This window comes from Danio aesculapii, chromosome 6 (genome assembly GCF_903798145.1).
Source record: "Danio aesculapii chromosome 6, fDanAes4.1, whole genome shotgun sequence".
NCBI lineage: Eukaryota > Metazoa > Chordata > Actinopteri > Cypriniformes > Danionidae > Danio > Danio aesculapii.
In genome coordinates this window covers 60,981,728-61,009,176 of record NC_079440.1, presented here as the reverse complement: position 1 = coordinate 61,009,176, position 27,449 = coordinate 60,981,728, and the positions used below count along the sequence as shown (strand labels likewise).

At 33.1% G+C, this 27,449-nt stretch overlaps 1 protein-coding gene across 5 annotated transcripts in view; it reads right to left on the bottom strand.

Annotated features, from left to right (window-relative positions):
• ralgapb (Ral GTPase activating protein non-catalytic subunit beta) overlaps window positions 1–27,449 on the bottom strand; it is a 111,589-nt gene that overhangs the window by 18,919 nt on the left and 65,221 nt on the right. For 3 of the 5 annotated variants that reach the window (XM_056460649.1, XM_056460652.1, XM_056460653.1), the window contains 9 exons: window positions 25,148–25,349; window positions 20,333–20,500; window positions 19,280–19,394; window positions 16,869–17,016; window positions 14,218–14,282; window positions 12,864–13,002; window positions 7,224–7,357; window positions 4,786–4,968; window positions 72–223 (listed from right to left, as the gene is read on the bottom strand). In XM_056460649.1, coding sequence (XP_056316624.1) covers window positions 72–223; window positions 4,786–4,968; window positions 7,224–7,357; window positions 12,864–13,002; window positions 14,218–14,282; window positions 16,869–17,016; window positions 19,280–19,394; window positions 20,333–20,500; window positions 25,148–25,349 — 1,306 coding nt within the window. The remainder of the gene's footprint in view (window positions 1–71; window positions 224–4,785; window positions 4,969–7,223; window positions 7,358–12,863; window positions 13,003–14,217; window positions 14,283–16,868; window positions 17,017–19,279; window positions 19,395–20,332; window positions 20,501–25,147; window positions 25,350–27,449) is intronic. The other 2 variants (XM_056460650.1, XM_056460654.1) reach the window with 1 other exon arrangement.

Genomic DNA, 27,449 nt, shown 5'->3' with positions numbered 1-27,449 from the left:
TAGTATTTAACATAAATTACTATTGTACATTTTTAAAAAGGTTATTCCTAGCAGGTTTATGAGATGCTTACCATGATAGCGTTGCCTCTGCAGCATCTTTGACTCTCATAGATGCAGGGTTGTGCTCTTTGTCTCCTTTATACTTCACTTCCTGTTCGCCTGTTTTGGACTTGCTGCCAGAGATGCCGAGCTCCACGATTTCCAACACCTCGATCAGACAATCCTTAAAGACACAATACAAATGTGTATAAAACAAGACTGCCATCAATAAATGAGATTACATAACAGTCAGTTTTACAGATTAAAAACACAAAACAGACAAGTAAAAAACTATATATTATTAGTAAAGTATAGTAAAGAGTATAGTATAGTATATTTACTAAAGTATAGTAAAAAACTATATATTATAGGAGTAATAACTCTATATTATTATTCCTCTTTTAATGAAATGTTATACTTTTGATCTTGACAGTTAGAAGTTCAGTTAGAAGTTTAAACTGATAAGTTTTTTAATTATTATTTCAAGTATTGCTGCAACAACAACAACAACAACAACAACAACAACAACAACAACTGTAAAAAATTAACTTTAAATAGTCAGGGAATATTTTCGACCTATATATTTATTTTTGGTATGACATAACATAATAAACTATGCAACCATTTAAAAGTTTAGGGTCACTTTTGTACTTTGCTGTTTTCTCAGCAAAGATGCTTTATATCAGTGATTTCCAAAGTGGGGGTCACGAGACAATGAAGAGGTGATGCTTGGTGATTTCCAAAAAAAAATATATATACGTGTTATTAAACTATTAGAATTACCATATTTTACAAAATAAGCTACAAAACAGTATTTAATAGTTCCATAAAAACAACATGCAACTAAAAAGCCATCAGCCTTTCAATTCTTTTTGCATTGGATTGTGACCCATGGGTTTATTATGCTAGATTAATGACACAACAATAGTGTTAGTTGCAGCAGATTGATTTTACAGCACAACTTTGACACCTTTACAGCACTCACATGTATTAAAAATAAAGCCCATGACCAAACTTGGAGGATGATCTCCATGTGGCGGTCTCCAAAATTTACCAAGAATAGTCTTGTGCTGTAAACACTGCCCACCATTCTCATTAAGTGAGGTTCATATTACAATTATATGGTAAAATTAGACTGTTGCACTTTTTTGTGTTGTCAATAAGTTTGTTTATATAGTTCCTATTGGCAGGGTTCATACACATTTTACTACAAAAATTCCATGACTTTTCCAGGACTTTCAAGTCTATTTTCATAACCTAATGTTTCATATAATGTCTACATGTATGTGGTAAATCATAAGAAAAACAGCATTTCATAAAACGCACAACAATCTATTTAGCTTGAATTAATTTTTATATCTATGTAAAATAGATGATGCTTACACAGCAGCAATTATAAGCCCATGCTTTTGGCCAAGAAAAGAAATAAAAACTTCCTTTGCACTGTTCAGATATTTGTCAAACTATTTCAGATAATGTTAATAGTTTAATAAACTAGCAATTGTAGGTAAAACTACTTATATTGTAAAGCCGCGATCACACTGCACTTTTCACTCCATAGACTTCCATTCATAGGCATGCGAATGCAGCAGACCAGAAACGCAAGCACGTGCGACAAGTTTCAGATTTCACTGCATTTGAAAGTTCAAGCTTGGTGATTTCTTACCTATGAAATCTCATCATGTGATTGTGTTAGTATAATAGAATATAATTTAAAATAAGACATTTAAAACACAGAGCAATCGCTCACTTTTATTAATATCTGATCATATTGTTTAATACCACCCCTTTTCACAGAACCGTACGACAGAATTTCACAAGCACAAGCTCTAGCACAGGGGTCTCAAAGTCGCAGCCTGCGAGATGATAGTTTGTGGCTCCTGCCTAAAAGTTTAATGTCAGTACGGCCAGCGAGTTTAATACTGTATGGATGGCACTTTACAGTTTTGTGTGTGGAGCTGAATGAACTCACCAATCACGGTGCGGTATTTGGCTCTCGGGGGCGGGACATCGACTGGACTTGACGCAGGCAGAAAAACATTTCTCTGTGGAAGTTACAGCAGCGTTGCCATGGAGTGTTTTCCTCCGTGCCTGCTGGCTGCCTCGTTTTGACATTTGTCCTAGCGTGCTTCATGCACAACACTTCAAACAAGTTTTTTAAGGTGCTGCCAAGCGGGACATTACACGTAGATAAATGTTTAGAAATAAGGGTTTAATTTGAGCTGGATCTTGCTCCAGGAAATGTCTGATATTTGTATTTTTGTATTTTTTCCGGGATTTATTTTATTTGATTCAGCATTAAGTTCTGCGCAGTGAATACCTGCATGTGTGTGTGTGTGAGGTAGAGAGAGAGAGAAAGAGAGAGAAAGAATGAGCGCAGCAAAGGCTGTGTGGATTGTGTGTGCTGTGTGATGGTAGTCATGCTCTAGTTAAAGCAAAACTCAGGTTTAACCAGGGGCGCAGCAAGCGGTTTACATTTAGAAACAGGTGATGAATGATTATATGAACGTAAACTTTTGGATCTCATTCAGCTGTCCCCCTCACTTTTAAAATGTCCGCTACGCCCACAATCTTTTCAACCAATTATCTTTCTTGCGTTTACAATCACGCTCATTGGTTGGTGGTTATTGTTTCGTGCGCAGCGAGCAGAAAAGAAATCAAAGTGATGTGTACGCGGCGGGATAAAAGAAAAGCAAGGAACTCAATGCAGCAGTCACACATCGACACCTGTCCATCGGCAATAAGAACCCCCCCTAACCCTGTAAATGATAGAGTCGCACCATTATTTGTGGGCCATTTGCATCGCTTTATCTGCATTGTATTTGCATAGCCTCACACAATGAACATTACATATATTTTTATATGACGACAACAACAGTGTTGCTTCTTTTTCCTGTAACAACAGCACGGCGGATAACAGCAAATCTAATTATTATTATTACTATTAATTACTGATTAATTTATTTTCGTATTTTTAATTTGCTTATTTTTACATTTACATTTAGTCATTTAGCAGACGCTTTTATCCAAAGCGACTTACAAATGAGGACAAGGAAGCAATTTACACAACTATAAGAGCAGCAGTGAATAAGTGCTATAGACAAGTTTCAGGGGTGTAAAGTCGTAAATTTAAATTTCGTTAAAAAAATTAAAATAAAGAGATTTGAGAAGATTGAAAAGACAAAACAAGATGAAAAGTAAACAAATTAAAAATTAATAATATAATTAATAGATGAATTAATTCTTGATGAAAACCTGATGCGGCCCAGCCTTACCCAGACTCTGCATCCGACGGCCCTCAGGTAAATTAAGTTTGAGACCCCTGATCTCTAACATGAAAGCAGCTAAAGTCGCTTTGGAGAAAAACGTCTGCTAAATGACTAATGTAAATGTAATTTCCATGATTTTTCCAAAACTTTGTGGGTTTTTCTGTTTTTCCCAAACTTTTCCAGGTCTGGAAAACGCCATGTCAAAATTCCATGACTTTTCCAGGTTTTCCATGACTGTGTGAAACCTGTACTGGTGTGTGTGCACCATTGTGTGCAATGTTTGTATGTTTATAACCACCTCCAAGGATAGTAGGGGTCACTACAAATCACTAGAATTGTTATTTCGGGGGTCATGAGCTCAAAAGTTTGGGAACCCCTGCTTTATATTGATCAGTAAAGACATTTACAGAATGGGTTTTAAAGGGTTCTAATTTAAATAAATAAAAAATGTCAGTGTCAATTTTATTTATATAGCACTATTTAACATAACCAGAGGTTGACCAATGTGCTGCACAATACAAATCAAAACAGATCAAAAACAAATGTATATATAAAATTATAAAATTATTGCTAAGACAGATATTATTTTCACTGATAAAATGCCAAGTCAAAGAGGTAAGTATTTAACCTAGATTTAAAAACAGACAGGGATGAAACAGATCTGATACAGAGGGGCAGAGCATTCCACAGCCTAGGACCAGCTACTGCGAAAGCACGGTCACCTCTGCACTTCAGCCTCGATTTAGAGATGCATAACAGTCTCTGTTAGATGACCGAAGAGACCGACCAGGCTGATGCTCAATTAAAATGTCTGACAGATAAGAAGGTGCCAGGCCATTTAGAGATTTAAAAACCAAGAGATGCATTTTAAAAGTGACTCGATAGAGCACAGGCAGCCAGCGCAGAGAGCTGGTGTAATGTGCTCATGTTTCTTGGTACTTGTTAAAAGCCTTGCAGCACCATTTTGAACTAATTGTAACCGGGATAAGGTTAAAAAAACATTTTATTACCTTCTATTACTTCAATAAAGTTTGTGCTATTACTTTAATACTATACTACACACTCCATTCATCCACACAAGAAGTGCTAATTATACAAACTGTTAGTGCTCAGAGAATTAGGCACTACAATAAAGAGGGAGTGCTTTTTTTAATAGAGAAGATTGTTTCTACAGGTGGTTTGTCAAACCCACTCACCTGTGTGAAGCAATCTTCATGAATGTGTGTTTGTTTGTTTTTTTAAATAGATATGGAGTCATTGTAAGAATGTGTCTGGTGCAAAACTGATGCAAGTGTCAGAGAGATGAAATGTCTCAAGCCCACTCACTTGTATAATGCACATTATTGTGCAAGACATTGTGCAAAAGAGCTATTGAAGGTTGAAGCAAGTTTTGATGTGTAGTAGCTTCACAAGTGAACATTGTTTTCCTTATTGAGGGGTTGTAAGATGGAGTTTAAGTAATTAGACAGAGACGTACCTTCTCATTGAGCATGTCGGGGTGTTCGGTGAGCCACACACACAGACAGTGGAAAGCAGCGACGATCATGGAGTGCAGATCTCTGGAATGAAGCGGAGCAGGACGACTGCACTGATACACAATATAACTGCAGACCGAGCTGACGGCACGCTTACGGTCGGACGACTCCACGCTCACCTTCACCTGAATAAACAAAACCAACAACACAATTTCTTGCTAATGAAAGAAGCTCTTCTGCTTGCCAAGGATTTATGCACTTATTTGATCAAAAATACAGTAAATACCAGAGAAGCATCAAAATAAAATTTTGGAAACCTAAAAATTCTAGATGCACTTGGATTAAAACAGAAAATACTATAAAATATTTAGCCATTATTTATTACATTTTGTAAAAAATTTAACTTTCATTTTCATTTTAACTTCATCAATTATAAGAAAACCCAAGCTAATAAATAACAAAAAATATATATTGTTATTTTAATGTCACATAGGAAGGAAGGGAAAGTAATAAATTAATAAATCTAAACAGTAATTAAGAGAAAAATAAAATAATCATTTTAATATTAAAGTAAAATAATAATAGAATTGAATAATAAAGCGAAAAGAATGACAGGGGTCAACACAAAGGGCACATTTAAATAGATCAATACATTTAAAAAGCTAGAATTAAAATAAATGTACAGCTGAATGCAAAATTATTCACCCTCCTGTGAAATTTACACTCTTTTTAAAAATTAATTTCCAAGTGATTTGTTTTAAACAATGGTTTTAATAACTAATTTCTTTTGTCTTCGCCATTACTTAATATTTTACTAGTTTATATATTGTGTATATGTATGTATATATAGTGTATATGTGTATGCATGCAATTATGTGTGTGTGTGTATATATATATATATATATATATATATATATATATATATATATATATATATATATATATATATATATATACATATACACTATATATACATACATTTTTTTTTTGTCTTTTTAAAATATTTTTCAAATGATGTTTAACAGAGCAAGGAAATTTTCACAGTATGTCTGATAATATTTTTTCTTCTGGAGAAAGTCTTATTTGTTTTGTTTCGGCTAGAATAAAAGCGGTTTTTACATTTATTAAACACCATTTTAAGGTCAATATTATTAGCCCCTTAAAGCTATATTTTTTTCATAGTCTACAGAACAAACCATCATTATACAATAACTTGCCTAATTACCCTAACCTGCCTAGTTAACCTAATTAACCTAGTTAAGTCTTTAAATGTCACTTTAAGCTGTATAGAAGTGTCTTGAAGAATATCTAGTCTAATATTATTTACTGTCATCATGACAAAGAGAAAATAAATCAGTTATTAGAGATGAGTTATTAACACTATTATGATTAGAAATGTGTTGAGAAAATCTGCTCTCAGTTAAACAAAAACTGGGGAAAAAATAAACGGGGGCTAATAATTCTGACTTCAACTCTATGTATGTATATCTATATCTATATGTGTATGTATGTATGTATGTATGTGTATATATATATATATATATATATATATATATATATATATATATATATATATATATATATATATATATATATATATATATATATGTATATATGTATATATATATATATATGTATATATGTATATATATATATATATATATATATATATGTATATGTATATATGTATCTATCTATCTATCTATCTATCTATATATATATATATATATATGTGTGTGTGTATGCGTGTGCATGTATGTATGCATGCATGTATGTATGTACGTACAGTTGAACTCAAAAGTATTCTCCCTATTTCTTTTTCAAATATTCCCCAAATGACAGCGCAATAAGAGAGTAAGGAATTTTTCACAGTATTTCCTATAATATTTATATAATATGTTAACGTATTTGTTTTATTTCGGCTAGAATAAAAGCAGTTTTTAATTTTTTAAAGCCATTTAATGTCAATATTATTAGCCCCCTTAAGCTATATTTGTTTTGAATCGTCTACAATGTTATCTGTTTTACAGTGACTTGCCTAATTACCCTAACTTTACCCTAATTAACCTAGTTAAGCCTTTAAATGTCACTTTAAGCTGTATAGAAGTGTCTTGAAGAATATCTAGTCTAATATTATTTACTGTCATCATGGCAGAGAGAAAATAAATGTTATTAGAGATGAGTTATTAAAACTATTATGATTAGAAATGTATTGAAAAAAAATCTGCTCTCAGTTAAACAGAAATATTTCAAGGGGTCTAAAAATTCTGACTTTAACTCTATGCATTTGTGAGTGTGTGTGTGTGCGTGTGTATATATGTATGTCTGCATATATGTATATAGGTGCGTATGCATGTATATTAACGTGTTTATATGTATATATATATATATATATATATATGTGTTAATACTGTATGTCTGTGTATAAGTGTGTGCGTACCTTGGCGAGTCCCGCGAGCAGCTCGAGCGCCGCCAGAGAGATGCTCATGTCGAGTCTCCACTGAGAGTTGAGTCTTTGTGTGAGCAGGTGAATGCTGCGGATCAACAGCCCGGCCGCAGTGTCTGTGTGGAGAGCTGGGATATAACACACAGCAGGCCACACACAGCGGGTTAGTAACACACACACAGACGCAAGCCAAGCACAGAGACATGTGATGATCCACCATACACATGAACACAGACACTGAGATCATAACAGCAGGCCGCGTTAGGCTTCATCTGACGGCATGCTTTCAAAATAAACAACAAGCATTCGATAAGGAACCCTTTTCACATTAGTGTTTCTCAGCAGCAGAGGTGGTCACAGTTGGGTAAACTCAAGCGGCAACCTCCTTCTCTCATCGTGAAGCAAATACAGAAGTAACTGGAAACTGCAATTCATCAAAATTCTGCTAGTCCTGGCTCCATAATAGAGCAGATTTCTATTGACCCCACTGTTAAAATGGCCGACTTTACAGCAGAAATAAAGGTGTTTACAGCCTGGTACATAGAACAATTTTGGTTCATTTAGCTAATATTATCCTCCATGACCACTGTGAGGGGGTGAATTTTATAACTCATCCGTTTCCTTTATATTAAGTTATATTAAGTCTGCATAATTAAGGGCGTGGCCACTTGAGTGACAGCTAGGTCTCATGGTCGCCGTCACTTCAGCTGATTCCGGCTGATTAGCTGCTGAACTCAGCATATACTTCGTGTTTTTGTGTTGTGTTACGTTTTACGTAGGTTTTGTTTGTTCTGTTTTGCGTGCTCTTCTCTCTCTTTTCCGCTGTGTGTCCTGTGCTGTTTCTAGGTGTGCAACCATTGGTCAAAGGAGCGGTCAATCTCCATCGACACGCCAATCAGAACCGGGTCTGCTCTGTATAAAAGCCATGCGCTTGTGCTATTCTTAAGGAGCGCTTGGCTTACAGCCAGTCTCCTTACTTGTGTCGGCCAGCCTGTTCATTTGTGTTTATTTGTTTGAGATTTGCTGTGTTCTAGTTTTCTCTTTAATAAGAGATTGCTTTATTAGATATGCTTGTGCAGCTCAGTTTATTATCTAGTGAGAGACTGAACGATCTTTGTGAGAATTGGATTATATGAGATTGTGTTTTGCTAATGGCTAACAGTGTGTACTTTACGAGAACTCTAGTAATGTGAGCAGCGTAGAAAATATTAATTTGTTAGTTAGTTTAAGGAGGCGTTGCCACATGTGTAATTATGTTTTGAGGTTATGAAGTTTAGTTAAGCTACGTGCTGAAGATTACGGTTTTGTTTCTGCATTTTTCTTTGGTTAGTCAGTTAAGTGGGTTGGGGTTTAGTTAGATCGTTTTGTTATATTTATTTCTTTGTTTTGGCAACACTCCTACTTTCTTTAATTCGATCATTTAAAATTACCTTTACATTACATTCTCTATTCATTATTTGACATTTACTGTTTATTAAATACTTAATTTGTTTCACTTAACAAGTGGTTGTTGTGTTCTCATTCATCCAGCATCAGTAGACTCACTGATTGTTTCGTTTCATCCTTTTAATACCCTTAACAACTTAAACACGTAACAGTTGCTTTATGTGGCATTACACAGTCAGTTGCCTTTTGGAATTATTTTCTGCAATTATCAGATGATATGGCATGCTGTGTGCACTTAATTGTGCTCCCAAACCATTCACGTGGCCTCCATTTCCCAGGTGAGTGAAATTATACACCATCTCTATAAATGTATTTGTTATTTAAGATAATTTATTATTTATTTTTTTCATTAGAGCTGTAATGCACTCCAGAATCTGACAGACTGATTAGCTGTAGGCTCTAGAACAGTCATCTGAAGTGTTGTCATACAGTTGTCCGGCAGCTAGCTCTCTGCAACTCTCACATGGTCGTCCACTGAAGCCAAGCAGGGCTGCGCCCGGACACACCCTGGATGGGAGACCACATGGGAAAGCTAGGTTACTGCCGGAAGTGGTGTTAGTGAGGCCAGCAGGGGGCACCCAACCTGTGGTCAGTGTGGGTCCTAATGCCCCAGTATAGTGAAGGGGACTCTATACAGCTCAGTGAGCGCCGTCTTTCAGATGAGACGTTAAAACCGAGGTCCTGACTCTCTGTGGTCATTAAAAATCCCAGGATGTCTTTCGAAAAAGAGTAGGGGTTTAACCCCGGCATCCTGGCCTCCTAATCATCCCCATATCATAATTGGCTTCATCACTCTGTTTCCTCACCACCTATCAGCTGGTGTGGTGTGGGTCTGGCGAAAAATGGCTGCCGTTGCGTCATCCAGGTGGATGCTGCACACTGGTCGTGGATGAGATTCCCCCCTATGTGAAAAGCGCTTTGAGTGTCCAGACAAGCGCTATATAAATGTAAGGAATTACTATTATTAATTATTATTATCAGTGTTATGCCTGGATTTCATAAATAGCTTTGCATTTATTAACACAGACTATATTTGAAGTATTTAGAAGTAAATCGGGTTTTCCTCCTGTAGAAAAACTTCACAAGAACAATGTTTAGTGGCTCAATGTATTACAACAGGGTTTTAACCACTTTATTGATATAGTGTACAACCAAGCACATGTGGTCAGATCACAAACGAGTCGCAGGTAAGGAAGTATTAAGCGCTTCTTCCAAAGAAAAGCCCTTCTAAGCGAAATGCTAGCAGGTGTCTGTAGCTCCGCCTCTTTGCCCTTGTTTGGTATCCACCAGTCGGTGCGATGATGCGCGAACAAAACGGTGACGGTTGGCCACGCCTACTTGTAGCTTCTTTTGTGTTATTCAAAAACCTATGGGTGACGTCCCAGATACTACGTCCATATCTTTTACAGTCTATGGGTAAACTTAGGGTGCTTTCACACCGTTATATCAATTAAGATGTTCCAAAACATGGAACCAAATTGCTACCATATTGATTTTTGCTTTTTGTCCTTGGTTCACTTTCACATGGCAAAGTTTCAAACGGACCAAAACAGTAAAAACAAGTCATGTGCGAGTAAACTCTCCTCACATTGCTCAGAGTTTGGTTTATTTTAAGCTGTCATATGTCGTTATTTTAATTTAAGACGATGAGAAAAGACACATTATTAGTGAGAAGGTGCTTTAATTTTTAATGCTGACACTAACATTCATATCACCAGCAAATAGACTATAAATAGGTAACAATTTCTTATACATAGCTGCATTTCAAGTGTAAAGAGTTGTAAAATATATATCGATTCTATATCAGAAGACCAATAAGTTAATAATATTATATATTTTTTAACTGTTCAGATTGACAGCATGCTTTCACTTTTTCTTACAGCCATCCATATGAATATTACATATCCATAATACACTGTGATATAGCCTAGTTCGTTGGATCGTATTGCTTTCTCACTACAACCAAACCGCTCTAGTTCATTTCAACTGAGCCGAGACCTCACTCAAGGATGCAAACGTGCGAAGTTCCCAAACAAATGTCTAGGTGTGAAAACACCCTTAGAGTGCAGTGAATAAGAGAGTATTTCCCATTTGCTGAAATAAACAAAGAAAAACGTGATGATGGTGTTATCAAGACTTTCAGAAAAAGGGGAAAATAGTGAGACTGATAACGGCAGCCAGGAGAGAAAAACATCAGATTTACTGTCCTGCCCCTTTAGACACTGCACCGGTATCCCTTGCACAAGCGGTATTTCATTGTTTTGTAATTTGATGCAGAGATATAATGCATGCATAAATATGTACATGTTTAAAAAAGAAAAAATTAAATATTCCAAACGTTCAAGGATTTAAGGTGCTGCTGACCGTTAAACACGTCTTGTGAAAAGGGTTCATATAGAACAGCGCTGGTTAAAGACATTTAAACATGATGCACAGATTGACAGCTTTGAATATATCGATTTCATGCAACTTCTACAAACATGCAGAGGTGCATTACATAGCATCACTGGGATGCACTTTATGAATGCTTTAAAATGAGACCAAACTACATTAAAAAATGTGGGATTTATTTATTATTAATATTATTTTTTTAACGTTTGACATTTTTTTAAGGTACTGCAGGGCTTACAATTAACACCCACCAAGTTTTAAATGCAATAAAAAAAAATCCCCATGGTCGAGTCTATTAAACAGTTTTATTCACCAGTTGATGAACCTTTTTTTATTAACTCCTAAAAAGCTTAAATAGCTTTCAAGGTTTGCATCAAAATAAAAACGTTGTATAGTTTAACATTTGAAAACAATGAAAAACTGTGTAATTGTGTTGTTGTTTTCAAATATATTAATTACTAATAATAAATATTTATATATACATTCAAATAATTATTACACAATATTAATTTCCTTTTAATAGCATCATAGAATTTTGTTGTCAATTATTAGTATTAATTATATAAAAATAATAATAATAATAATTATAATAACAACAACTATTATTATTATTATTATTATATATTATTATATAGTAATATTATTATTATTATTATTATTTTTTTATGCTTTTAAATAATTATTATAAAATATTTATAATAATCTTTTATATTATAAATTTATTTATAGATTATAGAAATATAATAATAATAATAATAATAATAATAATAATAATAATAATAATATACACATTTAAATTATTGTATTACTTTTAAAAGTTTTATATAAACATTTTGGAATAATTTACTTTTTAATTTGTCTAATAAGAGAAACAATAACAATTAATTATTAGTATTAGATACAATTAAATTATAATAAAATAATAATAATTTTAATAGTATTATAAAACTATTTCTTAAATAATTAGTTGTTTAAGATGAATAATAACAGTAACAATAATAGCAATAATAATAATAGCAATAATAATAATAATAATAATGATAATAATAATGATAATAATAATAATGATAATAATAATAATAATGATAATAATAATAATAATAATGATAATAATAATAATAAGAATAATGATAATAATAATAATAATATAATAATGATAATGATAATATAATATTAATAATGATAATAATAATAATAATGTAGATAATAATAATAATAATAATAATAATGATAATAATAATAATTATATAATAATTATATAATAATTATATAATAATAATAATAATAATAATAATAATAATAATAATAATAATAATAATAATAATAATAATGTCTGGTAAATTTTGGTGAAAGTCACTGTAAAATATAAAAGGTACAGTATTATCTTCAGGCCCTGTGGTACTGTATGCTTTCAGTGAACATAAAAGATAATAAAATATCATAAAATAAATATAAAATGTTTTTTTAAATCCATAAATAAAATACAAACATCATATTGTGGGAGGCCACTAATAAAATAAACCACCCTACACTCTTAATGTGAGTCTAACGTGGAATAAACAGGATCATTTGCAGGATAAGTGAGTCATTTTGGCATCTCTGCTGATTAATCTTGTCATTACTGCAATAATTAACCGGCTCAAATCTCTTTAAGCTTTTCAAATCATTTTCATAAGCATTTATATTTATGCATTAGCAGATGCTTTTATCCAAAGCCACTTAATAAAGCCGTGTTAAACACAGAAATGCATTAATGCAGGTAAAATGCATGAGTTTCTGATGTCCCTCTGTGCTTACCGTAGTCTCTCAGCAGGGCCTGTGCCGGGCGTTCGCTGTCTGGAGTGGTGGCTTCTGAACTGCCTGCGCTGGCGTTGCTGATGCCACTGTTATTACGACTGTGACTCTTAGCCAGAGAATGACTGCCATCCACACTGCCCTGCACACACAACACACACACTGCAGCATTAGTTGTGCTTCCAAGATGCGAACTAGATTTATGTGCAAACCTGAAATATTGAATAAATCAATATTGAATAAAGCAGCGTTTTCATCCAATGAGTGAAGGAGACAAAATCGTCACTGTCTAATAAACTCGCAGCAAATATCAGACAAGTGTAGTTTGATGCGCGGCTGACATTTGCCACTGTGGTGATTTTTCTTCTCTAATAAATAAGTTGTGCCTCAGAAGATGAAGACGAAACGCAATGAGCGCGGTGGCTTTTGGAGGCGTGAGACGCTCTTTGGGAGTGCAGACAGTTGCTCAAGACAGTTCTGGAGGCAATAATAATAATAATGCTGAGGCACTCTGATGATGGACTGATGGCTGAGGCATTTTACAATCAGCAAAACAACATTCAGATGTTTTACAATGTGGTGGAAACCTGCAAACTCCATTAATACATGGCATCACACACATTTTTATCTGATCATCATCTGTTAAAGGCCCGTGAAGTGCTTTGAAATGTGCATTTTAATCCAATGTTCAATGTAATTACTAAAACATGAAGAGTGGGGGGGGGGGCATATCGTAACTCCTCCCCTTTTTATAAAACATCCAATAGCGTTTTGTTTTCTCACAGCTCTGCCAGTGAGAGGGGTTGAGCTCAAGCGCATTAAGTTAATGAGAAGAATGGGGCGGGGCATGTCAGACACTAGAGAGCATTTAATTGGTCAGAAGATTTGATGAGAGTATGAGGTGATGTGTGGAAAATCGTTGGTCCATTTAGCCGGAAGTGACAAAGTGCAAGCTTTGGGATGTTTATATCAGGTTTATATCTTCTAGATGAAGCACACTAGCTTATAGATGTCCTTAAGACTAACAGACTGATACTAACATCTAAAAAACTTTATTTTCATTTCACTGGACCTTTAAAACTAAATCACATGACTATTGATGCACATGCTGGAATTTATTCAGTCAATGTGTTTCCATCATAGTGCATACACATTTTTCCTATCAGATAAAAGTAGTTCATGCACATATGTTTCTTATGGACACTCAAATTTATTTCCATATTCCTAAATGTGCATAGGTGGACGGAAACATGGCTAGTGATCTGTTTTTATCATGTATCATCCTGCTGATGCTTCAAATGTGGTTCAGGTTCTCTCTACACTGATGTTAGTTCATGTTAGACAGTAAAAGTCGTACCACTTCAGCCTGAGCACCAACAGACTCCAGCAGAGCAGAATCCTGGACGATATTCAGCATCGCCGCTGTGGGAGGAAACACACATGCAGTTATTATCCACAACTGCCAGTACTGAATGTGCATAATCATTGCTATACATACTATTTGTAATTATTCATATTAATAATTAAATTATTATATTAATACTTGTATTTGATATTTGTTCTAACAAATAATTGGTTGGTATTGGTGTTTGGTATTCAATTGGTATATGTTTACATAATAATAATAATAATAATAATCATAATTATTATTATTATTATTAATACTACTGCAATGATGATTAAGTAATATATTGTAGATAGCAACATGGTTAATTTGCTTAGGTAATGCTATTATTTAAACAGAGTCTTTACTTATGGTCCTATATTATATTATTAATTATTAAACTTAATTTACAACAACAACTACTACTACTAATAATAATAAATAATAATCTTTATTATTAAAAATAATATCATTAATATACATTAATAAAATGATTACTACTAATAATAATCACTATTATTAGTTAATAAAAACAACACTACAACTACTACTAATAATACTGTTGTTGATGTTGTTTTTATTAATATAACACTACTACTAATACTACTACTACAAATTCTAATAAAAATAATAATTACTATTATTTTACTATTTATTATTATTAATACTATCATTAATACTACTGCAATGATGATGAGTAATATACTGTAGAATAACAATTAGGTAATGCTATTATTTAAAGTCTTTACTTATGGCCCTATATTACATTATATTATTAAATGTAATTTACAACAACGACAACAACAACAACTACTACTAATAATAATAAATAATAATTTTATTATAAAAAATAATATCATTAATATATTAATATACATCAATAATATTATTACTAATAATAATCACTATTACTAGTTATTAACAACAAAACTAGAACTACTACTAATAATACTGTTGTTGTTTTTGTTATAACTCTACTACTACTACTACTACTTCTACTTCTACTACTATTTCTAATAAAAATAATAATAATTACTAGGCTTGTGCCGGTATTCGGTAATGCGATAAATCACGGTAATGAATATGCACGATATTGTTATCGCGGGCACTTCAAAATACCGTGAAAAATAATAGATCCGAATTTATATTCTTAGAACGCGCCTTAGCTTATTTTCCATCAACCGCTTGAAGAAACACTGCGTATATGCTGCGCAGAACTGATGCGCACTCTGATGTAAACAATCCCCGCATGTAGAAGCACTGTGTGCAAGCAGTGCGCGCCGCCACTGCCACCGCACTATAATCCTCACACGAAGAAGAAGCATGGCGGAAGGAGGAACGCTGCTGACAATTTATCCCCCTTCAGCTTATTTTCCATCAACCGCTTGAAGAAACACCGCGTATATGCTGCGCAGAACTGATGCGCACTCTGATGTAAACAATCCCCACATGTAGAAGCACTGTGTGCACGCAGTGCGCGCCGCCGCTGCCACCGCACTATAATCCTCACACGAAGAAGAAGCATGGCGGAAGGAGGAACGCTGCCGACAATTTATCCCCCTTCAGAAAGGGTAAAGTCAGAGGTTTGGAAATATTTTGGGTTCCAAAAAAATGCAGAGGGATTGCTGATCGATGACGGTTTCCCTTTGCACATTCACTTTGATATAATTGCTCAAGTTTACTTTTATATTGTGTATTGTTTTATTTATATTTATTTGTATTTAAATGTTTGAAGTACTTTTAGTTAATTAAAAAGTTATTAAAGTTACTAAGTTGACGAAACTGAATTTTTTTGTGTTTTTTTTACCTGTTTCTCTAGTAAAATTACAATATCGTGATAATACCGTATACCGTGATAAAAGCTCAATCAATTAATCGCAGCATGAAAATGTGATACCGGCACATGCCTAATAATTACTATTATTTTACTATTTATTATTATTATTTCTATTATTATTATTATTAATAATAATATCGTTAATACTACTGCAATGATGATTAAGTAATATACTGTAGATAGCAACATGGTTAATTTGCTTAGGTAATGCTATTATTTAAACAGAGTCTTTACATATGGTCCTATATTATATTATTAATTATTAAATGTAATTTACAACAACAACAACAACAACAACAACAACTACTACTACTAACACTACTACTAATAAATAATAATCTTTATTATTAAAAATAATATCATTAATATATTAATATACATTAATAATATGATTACTATTACTAATAATCAATATTATTAGTTATTAACAACAACACTAAACTACTACTAATAATACTGTTGCTGTTGTTTTTATTATTATAACACTACTACTAATACTACTTATAATAATAATACTACTAATTCTAATTAAAAAATTAATATTATTTTACTATTTATTATTATTATTGTTATTTAACTATATAAAATAGCAATAAAGTTAATTTTAAACTATGGAGTTCTAATGAATATGGAGTTTATAAAGAATAATGGTATTATAAATAGAAGTAATAATAACAATTTATTTAATATATTCATAGAGTTTCACTGGCGAACAGGATTTCAGACCCTGAACTCTTTCTTTTATTGTTTTTCTCTTGACAAACCAGTAAATGCACATATTGAATACCCAGTATCATCTGTGTATTGATCGGGTCTGTCTCTGTTTGCAGGGCACCGATCAGAATATTGACCAATCGCAGCTTCAGGGAGAGGAAGGTGACCGCCTTGTCGTGGAGAGAGTTGTCATCGTTGCTGAATTTCCCTTCCAACAGAACCTGCAGATTAAATTAGAAAAACACAGTCAATTCAATTACGTGCTCAGAGATAAATCAGTAAGATGAACAGATAACAAACCCACATCAGAAGCGTTTTCCCCTGGATTTCCATTTGAAGCCAAATATCAATCTCCCTCACGTATCTGACTAAATATTGCATGACCCATCCACCTTTTTTCTTCCCGTCTCATTCACTTTCATTCATTTTTAGCAAAACAAAACATCTTGTGCTGCTTTATATGGCAAACTGTATTTACATGTAGTCATTAAGCAGACTTCTGTCCAAAGTGACTTTTAATTGAGGAGGAACTCAGTCATTCGCAAGAAGAGGGAATACACACAAGAAATGCTAATTATACATATTATTATTAATAGTTTTATATTATACATACTGCACATTCTTATCATGTTGCTTACATTTGTTTGATTGTCAGTTGACAAGCAGGAAAGGAATCAAATTACATGAAAAAAACACGATGGCAACAGACAAAACATGTGATCCCACATGAAAAAAATACTATGGTAATTTACAGAAAATACTGCAGTGTTTTTGAGCAATGATCCTGTAAAGTGTATTATACTCTATATATAGTATTTACAACACTTTCTTAATAAATGCTCCAGCATACTGTAGTAATAACATTGGTGAACTGATAACTCTAACTGAGCATTCACATCGAAGGCGGTGAGAGCATCAAAATTCGCTACATTGATTTCGTATTTAAAGAGGCCGTTGCAGCATATCATATCAGTTACATTCCCGCATAACACAAGCTTTCTAGCGTGAAAATGTTGCGCACTCTTTATTAAACTCATTTAACAATGGAAGATCACGTTGCATGCGGTGTGGCTTTGCTTCACATGTGTCCATATGTCTGACATATTCTGAAGCAGCAATACTGTTTTGTACTGTCGCATTCCTGCTTTTTTAAAGAAATTATATATACAACATTACTGCACATCAGTAACTCGCCAGTAACTTTTTAATGTATGTTCCTGTAAGAAAACATTGCAAATAATTGAAAATCCGGCGACCGCAATAATCAAACTCTTGGGAACAACTGAGGTCGGAGCCAAAGTTCACAGTGACTGTGTTCTCTGGACTCTTCTCAAGCGGTGGACTTCTTCATTCTGATTGCTTGCCGCCAAACCGCATCATAGCTCATTACCATAAAGTTGACTTGATTTCAACTCTCCTCGACGCCCACACCGGCAAAGACGCGCCGCGCAGCTCCTCGCCGCTGGCTCCCATTGAAAATAAATGACTTCTGGCTACTCTGACGCTCTCACCGCTTTCGGTTGTGCAAGTACAGTAATAAATACTATATTATACTTCACTACAGTAAACTGGTGTATTGTAGTATAATTTACCCTATAGTATTGGGCCATTTGTTTATATTACTGCAGTTGTTGTGTTACCATACCACAACATATTAATTTAAGTCATTTAAGTAAATTGGCTTTTCTGTGTGGAGTTTGGATGTTCTCCCAGTGCTGGCGTAGGTTTCCTCCTGGTGGTCCGGTTTCCCCCACAGTCCAAACACATGCGCTATAGGGGAATTGCGTAAGCTAAATTGTCCATAGTGTATGTGTGTGTGAATGAGTGTGTATGGGTGTTTCCCAGTGATGGGTTGCAGCTGGATGGGCATCCGCTGCATAAAACATATACTGGATAAGCTAGCGGTTCATTCTGCTGTGGCGGCCCCAGATTAATAAAGGGACTAAGCCGAAAAGAAAATGAATGAATGAACTATAGTACGGTTCAAAAACACTACAGTATTTCCACTAAATGACTACAGGATTTATTTGATGTGGGAAAACAATGCTATAAGAAAAAGGTATCGAATAAATTTAAATATTTTGACAAATGAAAACGATTAGTGTTTAGCTTAAAGTGACATTTAAAGGTTTAACTAGGTTAATTAGGGTAAAGTTAGGGTAATTAAGCAAGTCACTGTATAACGATGGTTTGTTCTGGAGACAATCCAAAACTAATATAGCTTAAAGGGGCTAATAATATCGACCTTAAAATTGGTTTAAAACAATTAAAAACTGCTTTTATTCTAGCCGAAATAAAACAAATAAGACTTTCTCCAGAAGAAACAATATTATAGGAAATACTGTGAAAAACTCCATGCTCTGCTAAACATCATTTGGGAAATATTTGACAAAGAAAAATTCACAGGAGGGTGAATAATTCTGACTATAACTGTACATATATCAAATTCCCTGACTTTCAGTGACCCGTGGTAATCCTGTTTACCTCTGATTTGACGTTGCCAAAGTGGTGAGGAAGCGGAAGCATGGACAGCAGGATGTGGATGGAGGCTCTTCTCAGCTCAGTAGGATTCACATAAGACTTAAACTTCGACAGCTCTCTGTTGGTGCAAAATAAGCAGAAACATGCAATCAAATTAAGCATGCAACAGCAGAGGACATCCCCTGGATATCAATTTAAGAAGGTAAATAAAACCATAAATAAAAAAGTTGAGTCACTGATGTGAAGAAACAACACAAAGACACATACAAAAATATTATTATAGAGCTGAAGTCAGAATTATTAGCCCCGTTTATTTTAATTTTACAATTTCTGTTTAACGGAGATATTTTTTCAACACATTTCTAAACATAACAGTTTTAATAACTCATCTCTAATAATTTTCAAGACACTTCTATACAGCTTAAAGTGACATTTAAAGGCTGAACTAGGTTAATTAGGTTAACTAGGCAGGTTAGGGTAATTAGGCAAGTTATTGTATAACAGTGGTTTGTTCTGTAGACCAGTGTTTCCCAACCCTGTTCCTGGAGGCACACCAACAGTACATATTTTGGATGTCTCCCTTTTCTGACTTATTAACTTCAGGTGTTGGAATCTCTTCTGATGTTATGATCAGCTGATTCAGGTGTGTTTGATTAGGAAGAGGTTGAAAATGTGGACTGTTGGTGTGCCTTTAGGAACATGGTTGGGAAACACTGCTGTAGACTATCGAAATAAATCTAGGGGAAAGGGGCTAATAATATTGCCCTTAAAAATGGATTTAAAAAATTTAAAACTGCTTTTATTCTAGCTGAAATAAAACAAATAAGACTTTCTCCAGAAGAAAAAATATTATCAGACATACTGTGAACATTTCCTTGCTCTGTTAAACATCATTTGGGAAATATTTTATAAAAAAAGACAAAAAAAAAATGTAAGGGGGGCTAATAATTCTGACTTCAACTGTATAGCTAACATTGGGATTTTATTTTTTGTAAATACTGCACAGTCCTAGCATGTGCAAGATTTTCTCAGGCATGGTTATCATCAGAAACTCACCGGTCCGGCAGGATGGTCTCCAGTGCAGATATGAAGTAGGGAACCACTACATTGATTCCCTTGAGATCGGAGCAGAACAGAGCAGAAGAGTTCAGGATGATGCTGGCTAAAACCGGCCTGCAGATGAAGTCTGAAATCTGAAGACCCTGGATCAGCACCATGTAGAACCTGACAGAATCAAGGCCATTTCATTAGTTGCAGTCCATTAATTGTATATCTTTAGTAGGGCTGCACGATATTGGCCAAAAAAATGACAGTGCAATATGTAGCTTATCTGCAATATATATATTGCGATATGAATATAATTTCACAAGATGACGTATTAACTCTTTTTTTGAATGAATTCTTCATTTTACATTGATTAGGATTATTTTGTAAAGGAGTATCTGTCTAAAATACAACACAATTGAACAGATACAAATGATTTGATGGCTAAAAGCTTCAGAAATGCAGTAATAATTCATAAAACAACACTGTATGGTGTATAGTCTTCATTGTATAAATTAGGGCTGCACAATATTGGAAAAATCTAGCATTGCAATATTTTGTTATTCTACGATATATATATATATATATATATATCGATATGAATACAATATCACCAGAGGACTTGAATAGCTCTATTTGGAAGGAATTGATCGGTTTAGATTGATTGGGATGATTCTGTAAGGGAGTGCATTTGCATAAAATCTAATAAAACAAATCAAAAGCATAAATCAAAAATGATAAAGAAAAAGTTACAATTGAAACAAACAGTGATTTATCGTTTTTCCAGGTATTCAGGTACGGTAATTGAATAATAAAAAAATGAATAATTCAATGAAATTAATTGTTATTACAGTTAATAACAATACACAGGCCTCAAAAAACACATACGCACTGAAAATCCTGCAATGTGACTATTGCGACAGATCACATGGCGATATTGATGCTGAAACAATATATTGCGCAGCCCTAGTATATATAAATAAATACAATTAATTTTGGTTTATATAGCTTTATAACCTATTGGTTTAAGTTTGCTTAAATATTACATTTGCAAGTCTTAAAAACACTGAACAATGAACATATTTTAGGGTTATTTTTGAGATGACATATTGCCACAAATCACATATTCTGAACTGTGACGCATCAACTATAATCCCAACTTGACATTGCAGATCCTGCGAGGAGACTATTGGAGATTCACACATTGCGATATCGATGCTGTAATTCAATTAACCTTTATTTGTATAGCGCTTTTACAAAGTAGATTGTGTCAAATGATATATTGTGCAGCCTTAATCTTTGGCATTCCTTTGTAATAATATCTTACAGTTTTATTTGTACTTTTGATCAATTTAAAATAATGTTTTCAATCAGATATATGATCAAATTTAATCTATTTCTGAATTTTCAGCATCAATATTATAGTTCTGTGTCACATGATCCTTCAGAAAACATTACAGTATATAATATATATTGATTTGAGGTCATCACTAATTAATTCTTCTGCTCAAATATTAATAATAGTAGGAACTGTTTTTGTTGGTAGATAGTGTGGAAACTGTGAATGACACTTTAAACAGTCTGATGAATAGAGAGTTCATCAAAACAGTGCTTATTTCAAACAATACATGCACATATTGAATACCCATGTTTTTCTACATTATAAATGTCTTGATTTTCACTTTGGTGCTCTTTAAAGAGCAGGTCTAATGGTTTTTCAAAAAAAAAAACTTAACTGCATTTTGTAATCTAATGTCTATGTAAACAGTGTGCAAAATTGTTCAGTAAAAAAGTGCATGATAAATCTTTTATCTCTGAAAAGAAGGTGTCAACTCTGAATCTGCTAAATGAGTGACATCAACACCATAAAGGTAATTAATCTGTATAATCACCACCCACCTACAATACATGAACAAAATAGACACAGAAAAGCCAAATCAAAACACAATTGGCCACAGCTGACCAATCAATGTAGAGTTTACCCATGGAAGGGAGGAGTTTATAGACCTTATGCACAAAATTGATTCAAATGAACCTAATCAAAATCCCTGCATAATAATTGTGATGCTAAACACAAAATCTGAGAAAGTTACAATGTTTTCTGACCTTAGATGCATTTTAATCTGTTGTAGGAGACTAAACACAATAGAAAAACACTTTCAAATACAATATGACCTGGGATCTGTTTCAGTAAGGAGGTTCAACCAACACAGAGTTTAAACTTGAACTCGGAGTTGACTTATCAAGAGATTAAAAACTCAGAGTTTTCGGTTTCAGAATAGCTGATCTGAGTTAGGTCAATCAACTTTGAGTAGACTAACTCAGAGTTAAGCGCGCACACCGCAACTATATAAAGGCATTATCAATAGAGTTCAGATATTACGAGTCACCATGGCAACATCTGAAAAAAAGATCAGCATTTCTTTCTCCAGCTGAACTTGATGTGCTCATGCAAAGTTATAGCAAATATGAGCATATATTAAAAAAAGCAACACCATCAGTGAAACAGAGACAGTTAGCGTGGGGAAACAGCAGCTCAAGTTAATGTGTAAGTTTACATTTAAAGTATTTAAATATTTAACTATAATAAAATAAGTAATGTAATGTGTGATGTTTATTGACTTTTCACTTGAAAAGGTGTGGAATTTACTGTAATATTGAAGTTATTTCAGATGTAATTGCATTAAATGGCATTAAATAGGCTACTGCATGGTTTCTATAACAAATCTGAATGCAGATAACCTTAACTCAGTGTTCAGTGGAAATGTTTAATTTAAGGTTCCCACTTTTACACACGTTGATCAGTTTAAGATGATTGAGTTTGTAATAGATTTAAAAGTGCACTTTAGTATCTGCCTTTATTATTGATCAAGTGGTAGAGGCTGATATGACATTTAGAATGTAAGCAGAATTAAACAAGAGTTATTAGAGCGAGTGATAATCACATTAATGTAGTTACAGCACATGTGCCTGTCGAAGGTCAGTGAATTTAAGCTAATTATTCATTAAAAAAGCACAAGCCACTCTCGTGCGTGACTTTGCTCTTTGTGACTGAAATGTATGCAATAGCTATATTTCCATCTAAAAACACGAATTAAATTCATGTGCGAAAGTGGGATATGGCATAAAAGACGTGCGAATAAAGCAGCGTTTCCATTCATTGAGTGAAAGCGAACAAAATCGACACTTCCTGATTAACTGGCACCAAATATCCACAGTAAAAACAGAATTTACTGTGGTAGAAGAAGCTGTGTGAATCTTTTCTTTATTTATTAAATGACTATCACCTCAGAGGACAATGCTGACACACAATGAACGTGTGGTGGAGACAGACCCTCTTGACACGCTCTGGAGGTCATTAATAATATAATAACATTAATACTGATATGATTCAGGAGTTTTAGAATGACCAAAACAACATTTCAGATGTTTTACAGTGTGCTCAGCTGGCTGGTTTGTCCATTCACACACATTTTCAACATCATATGATCATCTTATAACAAACCTTATGATGCACATACTGGAATTTGTTCAGTAAAAGTGTTTCCATCGTAGTTTATGCACATCTTTTCTTATCGAATAAAAAGTTTATCCTCCTCAGTTATGCGCATGTTTTTTATGCCTATTTCTAAAAGTTATGTGCATTTTGGCGTCTCCATCAACCGTTTTTATTCGCATCTCCAAAATGTGCATAAAAACATGTGGGTGGAAACGAAAGGCTAATGCGAGAAATAGCGCTTCGTCTTTAAAAAAGGGAAGGAGATCGACAGAAACTCAGAGTTTAGAGAATAAAACCTGCTCCTGACCAGGTTAGGTTCACAGAGTAATTTACCACGGTCACTGACTCTGAGTTAAAGTTACTTCAGAAACAGGCTTGACTTAGCCCTGCTTTCTCCAGTTTGACAAACCTGCCCTTTTGAAACAGAAAACCCAGAGTTTCTCTCATTTCAGGGTTAACATACTCTGAGTTTTCACTTAACCTTCTTTCTGAAACGGGGGGGCAGCTATTATGTAAACATCCCTTTTATTAGGGGTTTACACACAGTTGTGTGTCAGAAAGTGTAAATATATCCAGCCTCTAATGGTAAACATGAAATTATCGTATTTATTATAATCAGACTTGATAAACACACCCTGATTGACATTCTCCCTTTGTGCGTGACATCAGCCATTAGAGCAGGGGTCACCAAACATGTTCCTGGAGGGCCGATGTCCTGCAGATTTTAGCTCCAACTCTAATCAAACACACCTGAATGAGCTAATCAAGGTCTTACTAGGCATACTTGAAACACCCAGGCAGGTGTTTTGAGGCACGTTGGAGCTAAACCCTGGAGGGACACCGGCCCTCCAGGACCGAGATTGGTGACCCCTGCATTAGAGTGTTTGAGCTGCTGAAGATAACGTCAGCACAGACTAAAAGGATTATAGATGTGAAGTTTTAGATGAACAGCGACAGGAGCGACATAGACTGACAGAAGCATGAAGCACACACTCACACTGAAGCACACACGCACACCTGACCAGCACTCACAATACAGCTAGTGCTGTTATACATCTGCCACTATGCTGACACGTATGCATTTGTAGCTCCGCCCTCTTTTAAAAAGAGCACGATCTCATTTGAATTTAAAGCGACAGTCACCAATATAACAGAGTTAGTCAGTGTCTAAAAGGGTCAGTTTCAGAGAGCTAGAGAACATTATTAGTGTGATATTTTGAGCTGAAACTTCACTACACAGTCAGCAGAGACTTATTTTACATCTTGTAAAAAGCAAGTCCCATTTAATGTGTAACTGCTTTATTGAGGTTATTAACTAGTAAGATCACCTGGACAGGTAGACAGGAAGGATCTCCTCTCCTGTTTTCTTACTGCAGAAGATCCTGCAGAGCGTTCCGCATGCTTCAGCTCGACCGGACTCATAATTATCAGGAAACTCATTGGCGTCAAACATGGGGTTGGAGACCATGGTGTCGGTGGACATCTGAGAGCCTTTACGCCTCAGCTCAACTCCAGCTTGAGTGGCCAGTGCTGAGAGAGGGAGAGGGAGAGAGAGAGATAGAGAGAGAATAAAAGAGAGGAGACAGAAAAAGAAGGTGAGAGAGAGAGAGAGAGAGAGAGAGAAAGAAAGAGAGAAGAAAAAGTAAGAAAGAAAGAAAGAGATGAATAAACACTAAAAGAAACACATGTGCACTTCTGAAGGCCATGACAGGGAATACCGACAAAGAGATTATTGGACTACTGCAGATTATTTTATCTATAATTAAGCAAATAAAATAAATATAGATGAAATATTTGATCAATCAGAAAATAGACGTATGCTGCTATGAGGTCTTTTTTAAATGAGAAACTTTAATATTGTTATTTGGAAACGTGTGTCATTTAAAAAAAGCATTAAACTATTTGAATGATGTTAAACGTATGCTCATGCAATTATATTTACATTAATTAATACATTTATTAAGATAATGCAGCTTCAAAATGCATATGACATGGTGACAATGATTAATTTATAAAAGTTGAATATTTTCAATACAAACATTCTAATAATAAAATCATAATTATTAATTAAAATAATTAAAATAATTTAGTTTTTAAATATTTAATTATAAAAATATTAATAAAATAGTTGTAAAAGTTGCAAAAATACATTAATATAATTTAATTCTATGTGAAAATCTAGTAAAATGTCATTTATTCCTCAAATTCTCTAGGACTTTATTATTATTTATTGTTATTTCTTCAGTCTTAAGTGTCATATAATCCATCAGAAAACATTCTAATATGCTGATTAAAAATTATATACTTTATATGATAAACTCCCATTTATTACAACATACTAATCATTGTTTGTGCCTGTCATTTTTTATGTTAATTGTATGGTCATGCAAATGTGACATTTTAATAATCAAAATGTTTCCATTTTTATATATAACGATATAAATATTAATAAAATTAACGCTTTTTTAAAAATTGTCCTGCACTCAACTAAATAATTAAATACAGAAATTATTAAATATTATTACAACTAAATAGTTAAATACAGAAATTATTGACTATTATTATAATTAAATAATGAAATTATTAAATAATATTACAACTAAACAATTAAATACAGAAATTATTAAATATTATTATAACTAATTAAATACAGAAATTATTAACTATTATTATAATTAAATAATGAAACACAGAAATTATTAATTATTATTACAACTAAATAGTTAAATACATATAATTATTAACTATTATTATAATTAAATAATAAAATTATTACATAATTTTATAAATAAATTAAATACAGAAATTATTAAATATTATTACAACAAAATAGTTAAATATATAAATTATTAACTATTATTATAATTAAATAATTAAATACAGAAATTATTAAATATTATTACAACTAAATAGTTAAATACATACAATTATTAACTATTATTATAATTAAATAATTAAATACAGAAATTATTAAATATCATTACAACTAAATAAATAATGAAATTACTAAATATTATTATAACTAAACAATTAAATGCAGAAATTGTTAAATATTATTACAACTAAATAATTAAATGCAGAAATTGTTAAATATTATTATAATAAATTAAAAACAGAAATTATTAAATATTATTATAATTAAATAATTCAGTATAGAAATGATTAAACATTACATTTCAAAATAGTAATTTCCTTACGTAAATATATAGGAATATTAATTTATTTTCCAAAATCAATTAAGAATGCATCATAACTGCATATAAGTGTCCTAATTTGTCACATGATATTTTAAACTGTAGGTTTATTGTATAATTGTTGTGTGTGTGTGTGTGTGTCTATATATATATTATATATATATTATATATATTATATATATAATATATATTTGTGTGTGTGTGTGTGGTGTGTGTGTGTGTGCGTGCGTGTGTGTATGTTTGTGTGTGTGTGCGTGTGTTGTACAGTGATCTTGAGTTTCCTGAAATGTGCTTTAAATTAAATGTATTATTGTTATTGTTATTATTATTATTATTATTATTATTATTACTTTACATAATAAACTCTTAATTGGTACTACATACCAATGACCATTTGTACTTATATAAATTAAAATAAAGAAACATTAATCCTTCC